The 10267-nt window shown below is 38.9% G+C and overlaps 1 protein-coding gene across 1 annotated transcript; it reads right to left on the bottom strand.

Moving 5' to 3' along the window:
* Positions 1 to 576: 576 nt before the first annotated feature.
* Positions 577 to 5029, bottom strand: gatm (glycine amidinotransferase (L-arginine:glycine amidinotransferase)). The gene is made up of 9 exons (XM_075470504.1): positions 4908 to 5029; positions 3914 to 4132; positions 3605 to 3800; positions 3243 to 3433; positions 2894 to 3031; positions 2520 to 2684; positions 2335 to 2398; positions 2138 to 2254; positions 577 to 2005 (listed from the first exon to the last, which is right to left on the bottom strand). The coding sequence occupies exons 1-9, from the start codon at positions 4974 to 4976 to the stop codon at positions 1893 to 1895; spliced, it is 1272 nt and encodes a 423-aa protein (XP_075326619.1). The 5' UTR covers positions 4977 to 5029; the 3' UTR covers positions 577 to 1892.
* Positions 5030 to 10267: the final 5238 nt, after the last annotated feature.

Below are 10267 nucleotides of genomic sequence, written 5' to 3'. Positions count from 1 at the left end.
AATATTGAGCAACGTTTTCGAAGCATGATGCCAATTTCAAGTTTAAAGCTTATTTAAGTCTTTTTTTTTAAAGAACCATCTGAATCAGTCAGTTTTAACGTGTGATTTTTTTTATTTTTGTACCATGATGAATATAATGTAGTTTTGATCTTTTTCTTTTGAAAATCTTTATTTTCTGTTTTTAGCAACATTACACAGTATTCCAACTCTTTCAGAATTTCAGAAGCAGGTTTTTAAAATCCTATTCAAATTTCCCATTAATTTGATTTTCAATTAATATGCAAGAGCTCTGTGATGGTAAGGCTCCAGCCCCACCACGACCCTGAATGGGATTGAGCAGGTATAGAAAATGGAGGGATGGATGGTGCAATGTCACTCATAATGCACTAACTGCTTTAAACTTGCTAATCAAAATGTTTAAATTTCTTCTCTCAACATCCGTTATGTGAATGTAAAGGTTTGGATATCATTTTGCACAAATAATGGCAAATTACCGGTCACAAATATGTCAAGAATAAATTGTAAACTTATGATAAAAACAAAAACAAATGACGAACTACACCAATGTGACACACAATGCAATTTTTTAATCACATTTACTGGCTTTGCATAATACAAAACATAATTTGCATTACTCTGTTTAGCCTTCCCTTGAATTCATTCTTTCAGCAATGAATATCGAGGCAGTTTCATATTATATCCCACTCCAAAGGCAGCAAAGGAATTATAAAACATAAATTTCCACATTAAAACATCTTTCATTCTTAAAGCATCTTTGCTTTCCACTCAAAAACAATCAAGTCATTCAGTGAGCATGACTAATAGCAGGTAACTGGCCCAGATATGCAACAGGAAAACAGCAGAGGCAAAAGGTATACAATATCTGATATGAACCTCATACTTTTGAAGTTAATATATAAAAACACTAATTGCTGGGAAATCCAACAAAGAGTTGTAAAAATATAAGTAGAACTTTTTCTGTTCAATTAATTGAAATCTTTACAAAACAACAAACTAGATATAAGAAGTTTTAATTGTTCCGTGACCTACATAACAATTTTAAACATGTCCTTAGATAAAAAAAAAAAAAAAAATGGGAAAAATAAAGAATTGTGGTTGTCAAGGGTGCTTTTCATTATGCTAACATGCCTCGCCGCTTCCTACGCAAATGTATCATACTCTTAGCTCCTCCCAGTGAGACAAAGATGCAAAACCAGGATAAATCTCCTACAGACACCTCCCCTCCCCAAGCCCTTCATGTGCTCAAACTGCATTTACAGAATTGAAATATTCTCCATGATGGCAGAGGGGGAGCCATTTCTAGATTACAAAGGATTCAACAAAGCACATATGAGCATAGTGAAAAGCACCCTGAGGAGGTAGCTTCACACCTCCTGTGCCCCAGTTCGATGACATTCACACACGAAATTGTACCTTGTCCTCAAAGCTTTGACTTTTAGATGAATAAGCCACAAACACTTTAGCTTCACAATAGGCCAGGCCAGAAATGCAGTTAATATTGAGAATACTGATAGAGGTAAAGTGATGATCATTGCTTCTTGTTGAGCACTTATGAATTATCTATCTTTGAGCAAAGCTGTCTGCAAAAGCACTCAAATCTACAATAATGTCAAATCAAAATCATTTATAAATGGCAAATTAAGACTTAAAGACACAGTCCAGAAAAGGGCAATGATGTCGCTTGACAGATTTTTAAGAAACACACATTTGAAATAGGCATATTTCTTCAGATAGGGTTTGAAAATTACAACCAGTAGATCTTTTTTTACCCTGCTTTGGTCTGCAAATTGATGATACAATGACAGAATAAAGATTCCAGACTGTGACTTTAGTATTCAAAGCTCAATAAAAACTGCCTATTTCTGGCAAGGCTAGTGGAAGTAGGACTGCAGGGTACCACGGCGGCGGACATCAGTTGTCCAGCAGTGGAAGCCACCACCCAGGGAGTTGGCATGACGAATGTTCACCTTAATGGTCTTGATACCTGCATAAAGGGGATATTTACATGTTATAAAACAACACATGTGGTTTCAGTTTCCTCTGCGATGAATCGCATCGTCACAATACATTTAGATGAAATACAACAAGCTACAATAACTTGAATATTTGCACTCACCAAGGTTCTCAAACATTTTCTGAATGGTGGCTTCATTGGCGTCAACCATGACACGTTTCTCACCCAGCATCAGGACGTTCATGGACAGCCATTTGGAGGACATCCACAGTGGGTGATCTGCACATTAAGAGCATTTTGAGAAAAATCTCTAAAAAGTTTCTTTTTTATGTAAACTAAATTTTAAAGTGAGTACCCACCGTCAGGAATCAAAGGCGTTGGAGGTTTCACAACACTCCAGCCAGCCTTCTTGAACATGTCAATCTAAGGTAAAAGACAGAGAGCAGAGGTGAGTGTGGAGCACTGTGTGGTGGTGTTTATTTTTAACTCCACAAGAGGGCAGCAGAGCACGTTGTGCGAAGTGAAAATTCCTGTCTTTCAGTACCTGACGACATGGGCGATCAGGGTTTGACAGCACCAGCCCGGGACCGATGATGTTAAATGTTGCATCGATATGCATGGGGTTAGGGTCCTTGAAAGAGATGATGTGGACCTTGTAATCTGGGGCCAGATGACGACGCATCCACTCAATTCCCATGTAATTTGTAACCTGAAACAGAACCGTACGCAGCAAGAGATTTGAGGGACTTATCCGGGATGCAAGTTCTTAAAGTCTTCAGTGCACTATTTTATCTAAAAGTTTAGAGAATAAACAAAGATACTTTTATCTAATCTGTTGTTCTGCTGTTCTGCATAATGTGACTGACATTTAAGTAAGATGCATTACCCTCTAAATTAGACAGCTGATGGGCTTCATACCTGACTCCTCTGGACAAACAGGTCCCTCCCAGCTCGAATAAAATCAGCAGCATCGAAACAAGGCTCATGCTCTGTTGTCACAAACTTCCCCTCGGCAGCAAGCTTGTGCCTGTCCTCCACTGTACGGATGGGGTAGTCCTAAAAGACACAAGAAAAAATCTATTTATTGCAAAGCAATACATTCTTTTTTCTTTTCACATGCAAGAGCAATAAACAGCAAAGGGCAAAGTGTTAGTTAAGAAGTTAAGAGTGATATGAAGAACCTAAATAAGATGTTTAAATGCTGCAGGTAAATTGAAGAGTTAATCTAGGGCAATCTCAAGTATCGGCCTGCCTCATAAGGCCTCACCTGATCATATAGCTCATCAGCCATGGTGGGTTTAGGAGCTGTGGTCCATTTAGCACCTTTTTTGAAGTACTCCTTGATCATAGGTCTGTAGGCGCGGTACTCAAAGAAACGAGCCCTCCAGGCCATGGGAGCCTCAATAATTTCATTTCCCACAACCATAAGGATGTCTCTGGGCATGGCAGCATACATTCCTACAACAGATTCAACAACACACACTTAGCTTATAGAGAAGATAAGTAACGCTGTTATCACCAACAGAAAAAAACAAGTGCAGTAAGCAGCATTAGACTTTTTTTTTTTTTTTTTAACTACGCCATCACGTGCAAATGCTGGCATCCTGCCCTCATCGCTCAGCATTTTACCTGTTGATGCGAAATCTGGAGTTTTGTATTCCATGGACCAGTCGATGGGTTCGGGCCTCTTCACGACGACGCCCTCGTGACGCAGAATATTGCACATTTCTTCAATTTCAGCAACAGCTTTTTTCAAGTGGTCCGCAGGAAAAGACTGGCCCCCATACTCCTGGTAGAAGGGCCAATACTTCTCGTATGTGTTAGCCTGTTGAGATGTTTAAAAGTTGACAACATGCTGTAAAAATCACTGCCACATGTGTACATTTTGCACATCTGCATACTTGGTGATGTGCAAAATGTTGGTCTCGACAAGCTTACTTTCACTTCCACGGTGAAGGGAGGAACATGGGCATTTTCGGCTCGACCCACAATCACCTCCTCTAGAGGGTCCCATTCATTGTAGCTGCAGACAGGACATTCCTGCTGAACAGTCTCAGTAACATGCTCCTCTTCAGCTGCATGCTGAGGCTGTGCAGCTGCTGCACTTGAAGTGCTCTGGAAGGCCCTCTGCACCCAGCCAGTGACAGACCTGCCAAGCTGAGGAGGGAGGAAATGGATCAATTCTGTGCTGTGGGTGGAGTAAAATGTATTAGAAAATATTTTTTTGTGCAAAAAAAAAAGCCAACTCTTTTTTATTTGGTTACCATTTTTGGTGCAGAGTATGCATATCCATAAAAACTGTATAATTATCAGTTCAGTGTCTTTATCTTTTATTTTATTCTAGTGCATAAAATATATTCAAAGAGGCTCTTTCAACTACAGTGAAAGACATACACCTTCCTCAGACTTTAATCAGAAATGAGGTAGATTGATCTTGTGCCAAAGTACACGTGTTATTAAGAAGCCTTATCTCCACAGATAGACGTTACAGTGAGGTCTCTGCTGGCCCCAGACCAGCTCCAGTGTCACTGAGTTTGAGTGAGCATCTGTGCCAAACAGCTGTTCACTGTCACTCAGGAGACACAGCGGAAAAAACAAAACTATGCATTTAGGAAAATCAAATCACCTCTCTCTCCCTTTCCGAAAGTCGATCATATTTGATCCCTCCCCTCCCTTCCCAAGATTATTTAATAATCAGACACTTAAACAGACAAACAATAAATCAATTAAGCTGATCTCAAGTTAATCAGCCCGGGTGTAGCCTAGTGTAGAAAAGGTCGATCAGAACTTCTTTATTCACTTTGACTGACGTGTGCTTTTCTTTTCTTTTTTTTTCTTCTTAAAAAAAAGTGAAATTAAAAAGAAATTATTTTTGCATTTAAAAAAAATGTGGGAAAATAAATATACAACATGAAACCACCAAAATACCAACCATGGCTCCGATCAGATGGGCAGCCTCGGCCCCCCTGCTACCTCCTCTCAGACATCTTACTCGCAGCATTGTCCAAAGAAATAATGAGGGAAATCAGACTGCAGCGTAGGATCCACCTCCCAGTTTGCTCGTCAGTGAAGGCGCCTTAGCTCACGGCCAACTTTATAGGAGCGGAGCTACGTGCCTCTGTCACCATTGGTCGCTATCTTGTGAGGCAACGTGACTTGAGAAACAGCATTTCTGAAACACAATCCCTTACGCCAGCAAATTCTTATCAACTGGGCTACCAACGTAAAAAGTTCCCAAGGACAATTTTTCTAATTATTAAGATGTGCATTATTGTAATTTTTGTTGTTGTTGAAGCCTTTAAATCAATCACGTTTTTCTATCGCAAATTATTTAATTCACTGAGACACAGTTTGGTGCATGATCTTTGCATATGCAGCAAAAGAGTAAAAACATGTAACTTTAGATGATGCGGCTTATTTAAGCAGCCACTTAACACAAAAACGAATTCTATAAGGAATCCTCTTCCATTATTCCTGTTTAATGTACATCAATGACCTTGATCTCAGAGAGGATGTAGATCTGTTTTAAAAAATGCACTTATGAATTCCTAAACAGCATCTTCTGTAGTATTATAACCCACACGGGTCAGGGCTCAGCTTGTTTTGCATACTTTGTGATCTGTTTTGAATTCAATAGGCTACTTAATAATGTTTACAGGGTAATCAATCTGTCAGGCAACAGTTTGGAACAGAAAAGCTTAAGCATGGACTTGATATAATCAAAGAGATAGAGAGCCTTGTGTTGGCTGTGACACCACATGCTTCGCTGGACTGTGCTCACAAGAGTTTCATAATCGGCAGCGCTCAGTGACTGCTGATATTTCCTTGGCCTCTTAAAAAAAAAAAAAAAAAAAAAGTATCTTTGGCCGATGCCCAAGGTTCAAAGGGTATGTTCAAAGAAGCCTTCAGCTCCCTCCAGCATCATCACCTAGTTCAAAAATCACACACAAAAAAAAGTTCAAGAATGAACACAGTTGTGCCCATACTTGTGTATCTGAACTGCATTTATTAATTCAGTGTCACTTGGGCGGGGGAGTGGGGGTGGAAAAAGTAAGAGGCAGATAAACACATAACTTATGTAAACAGTACAGTCATGCAGGTGTTATAGGCTATTTCACAGGTCGACGAGTACATCAGAGCCTTCTGGGGTCTACGTGATGTGAATCCCGTCATCCGAGGGAATTTGCGAGCCAATGTGCAAACATCTGCTGTAGGAGCTGATTATGCTCAGCACTGTTTGTACTATACATAGGTGTGGGTGAGTCTGTCACACAAGCACATCCAGTGCGTGTAAATCAACGACCCAGTGGACAACTGTTGACATTAATTGCAAAGTGCTGCTAACAAAAAAAACATCCCACCTCACTGTCTAATTTCAATCCTGTAGGGAAAATTAAACTGGTTAAAATGTCTTCATTACTAGGCGCGAGGCACACTGCGTACAATCATGTCCTCAACCAAAAGCAGGCCCTGAGCAGGCGTCAGCACAGAGCCTCACATGCACCTTCTGATAAAAATACTTGCATCACGCAGACTGTACCTGATTCTCATGTACTCACAGACACTGCAGGTACAGCATTCATGTACCCACCACTTTAATGTGACCATGCAGACTTGTAAAAGTCCTATTCCACAGGCGTAAATCCGTGGGGAGACCCCAGTGTCATGCTCTCTTGGGCAGTTTATTGTAAATTATATAATTATTTAGTTTTGAATGATATCATATGCATCTAAAAGTTTTTTTTAAGACACAAATTTGGAATAACACATTTACATTCCCTCCCTTAAGTCTCACATTTTTTAAGTTCACCTGAAAGACCGTCATGCTGCATTGGACGTACCTCAGAAGTGAAGCGTTGAAAGTAAATTTTACATCATTTTCAATACAAAAAGTGGGGGAAAATAACAGGATTACCAAACAATTTGCAAAAAAAAAGGCTCATCAGCACTTAAATACTTCTATCAACAAAGGAGATAAATAAACTAAAATGCTCTAAAAGTACTCTGAAAGTACTTTGTCCAGTATTACGTTTAGCCCAGTCTCACCAGAAATTGTAAAATGTTTGTCCACACTATATGTAGTATTTTCACAATCCAGACTTAAAAATTGTGAGATAACACTTTTTTTTTGATACATTTTTTTGGTGTGGAGGAGTCACGTGATGTGATATAAAATTTGACCAGTGAGTATAAAACTTTGTTGTCCGTGACAATGTTTGTATTTCTAACCCTAACCATGTACATTAATAGTAACACTGCCCATATAATTTAACTCATAACTGCACCATTAGCGGGTGAGAGCGAAGTAGAAAAGTAGGTAATTGCAGAAGCATAAAAGTAAATGGAGTGAAGAAAAGGTTTTGACAGAAGCTGAACCAGCAAAGTGTTGCTTGTCCCTAAAAAGGATTTTTTTGTCTCACTCAAGTGCAAAAATCAAGCGAAAGCAATGCATTTGTATACTTAGAAACTGGAACTCTTGTCCTTTTTCTTTTATTTGCTTCAAAAGCAATTTATTGAGCAAGAAGTGTCTTGAGTTCTCTGTGTGTGTGTTTGTGGTTGTTTGTGTGTGTGTGTGTGTGTTTAGGGGGGGGGTTAAGAATTTGTCAATAACCGTAACAAAATTAAATATTTCTGCATGGGTTCGGGATCATTTTCAGCGAACACATTTCATTGCTTCATCTGCTGAATCCGTTGGAAGGAAGAAGTTCCCAAAAATGCTGAGCAGCTGAATTCCCATATCAAGCAAGAATGGGAAAGAATGTGATACATATGTAAATGTGTCTTCTTCGGCAGGAGAGTCTGAGCATTTACACTAAACTGTTTACTGCTGTACTTTCATTTTTCATTTTTACCTATTTGTTTACCGTGTCTCATTCTGCAACTGTATATATGTACTTATATGTATTCATACTTATGTTTATAGTTAGGCACAGTTTATTAGCATTCTGCTTTTACTGCACATGCACATACTCAACACTTTCTGCTTCTTTGCACTTCAGGTTAGATGCTAAACTGCGTTTCGTTGTCTCAGTACTTGTACTCTGTGCAATGACAATAAAGTTGAATCTAATTTATAAAGTGCATGTCACCAAACAGTTTCAGTAAATGGAATTGCGGCCATAAAAGAAATAAAAAAGAGAGAAATCTCAAGTTATCAATTCAGATCTAGTGATCAGAGCTCCAATCTTGAAACTAAAAGGGTATTTCCTTCTGGAAATTACTTTAAATTAATCAAGAGCCTCACATATAATTACTTTAATAACTATTTAATAACTTTTTGGCAGGTTATTAGTTGTATTTACGTCATTTTAAGGCTATCCCTATCAGTCTCACAGACCGGCATGGTATTGTCTTGACAAACACGAGACTCTTGAATGAAATCAGGCCACTTTTGGCAGAAATAAACTTTCAGTCTCAAGCTGGAAGCCATAATCATTTTTGGCAGGCAAAAAACTGCTGTATTGACCCATAATATGTATTTAAAGGCATTGCAGAGGGTAGAGATAGGTAGTTAGTCTGTAATCTATACAATATAACTCTCTCAAATTAAATCAAGCCGTTTAAGGCAGAAACAAGAATTTAGGGCCTAGCTGGGAGCCTTAAATCTCTTTTTGGCAGGGAAAAGATATTTGTAATGACCCACAACGTTCATTTAAAAGTATTGTAGAGGGTGGAAATAACTAGTTGCTCTATAATCTGTAAAATATAACTCTCTTGAATAAAATCAAGCCATTTTTGAGCAGAATGATCTTTTCAGTGCCAAGATAGTATAAATAGAGAATAACTAAGTATACATTTATACATTACAGCAGTATAAAACTGCTTTTTACAACAGAAGAGCTTGCCATCCGACCAGTTTCTGGCTAATTGTCACCTTTTGGTACAACAACTGCAGAAATTTGAAAGCTTAAATAAGCTGATTTATTATCTTTTAAAGCTGTCACCAAAAACTCAGCCTTCCTGTCTTAAAAGGAATTAACTTTTTTCAGCTTTCTTTTCTGAGTTTCGCTGTTTGTCCTAAAGCAAATCTGTGTCTGCAGTCGTCCAGGTTTTTTTTTACTTTTTTCTTTCAACTTTAATCCAAATTCAAACATGTCAGTCTCATTACCTTTTACAGAGCAAATAGGGAAAATGATTCAAACGGGCAGTGCTTGAATTGACCTGAGGTCCCACACGTCAGAGGGCATTGTATTTTTTAAAGTGCTACATTCATTTAGGCCACAGTCAGGAGTTACTAATAAGATTACGATTACATTTAGACAAAAGACAAAGGCTATTAAGCTCAACAACACAGTGCTGTAGAGGAAACTACTGAGGTCCACTGGGTCACGTTTCACAAACGTGAAATTCAGGATCCATTCCTTTTTTACGGGGTCATTTCTGACCCTACGCATTTTTACCCATTTGGAGTGAGCCTCAGACACAGATTGGAAAACCTGAAATTTTGCTACCGCACTGCCATGACTGTTGGGTTTTTGGACTTAACTATGTTTAGCCTCAGTCATATATTTCTTTTGATTAGTTTATGTCGGTGTTCTTTCTTGTAGTCACCATGCTGATCATCTAATCTAATCCTCATTCCCAAAAAGCACACCTGTTTCCACTCATCTGATCATCACAGTCCTACTTGAACCTTCTTTTTTTATCCCCACCATGCTTTTGTCAGAGCTTCTGTTTTACCACAGTTCTGCTTGGCCTGGTCTGGTCTGGTCTGGTCTGGTCTGGCTTGGCCTGGCCTGGTCTGGTCTGGTCTGGCCTGGATTTGAAGTCATAGAACCACTGAATGTTTAGAGGTTGGATTTTTCTTTGAGTTTTCTCTCTGGTCAAACTTTTAAAGCCTTTCAGAATCAACTTTTCATCTGTTCATCACACTTCCTGAGTGCGGGTGCATGCGTTTGGCTCATTATTTCAACTCAAAACACAACTCACGCATATAAACGAGTGACACAGAAACGTTCCAGTTGTCAAACTTCTTCATGTGAACAACAATACCAAATGCACCAGACAAGCTGCAGACTGTGGCGACTTAAAACCTCAAGGGTTTAACCTCTTCATCTGAGTGCCCTGAGCAGACTTACGTTGGGGGGGATTTGGTGTTGAAATAAATAAAATTAGTTTATCTCGAACGTAGTCAAACAGTATACGGGTCCAATTTAACACGTTGACTTTGTTTTTTTAAGAAATCTGGATTAGTTTTTCTCAGTTTCCAGAATATTCGCATATTCTTCCCTTTTCTAGGAACTTCACATTCTTTTGGGAAAATGCTCCGCCCCACTGAACAAAATCCTTATT

Source organism: Odontesthes bonariensis, chromosome 1 (assembly GCF_027942865.1).
Source record: "Odontesthes bonariensis isolate fOdoBon6 chromosome 1, fOdoBon6.hap1, whole genome shotgun sequence".
In the NCBI taxonomy this organism is placed as follows: Eukaryota; Metazoa; Chordata; class Actinopteri; order Atheriniformes; family Atherinopsidae; genus Odontesthes; species Odontesthes bonariensis.
This window is presented reverse-complemented; position numbering and strand designations above follow the sequence as displayed.

Excerpts from the sequence above, each read along its gene's own strand:
- gatm (XM_075470504.1), bottom strand. The coding sequence starts at position 4,976 with ATGCTGCGAGTAAGATGTCTGAGAGGAGGTAGCAGGGGGGCCGAGGCT. Across the intron at positions 4,133-4,907 it reads CCCATCTGATCGGAGCCATG|CTTGGCAGGTCTGTCACTGG; the intron begins GTTGGTATTTTG and ends CTCCCTCCTCAG. Across the intron at positions 3,434-3,604 it reads TCCAGATTTCGCATCAACAG|GAATGTATGCTGCCATGCCC; the intron begins GTAAAATGCTGA and ends AATCTGTTGTAG.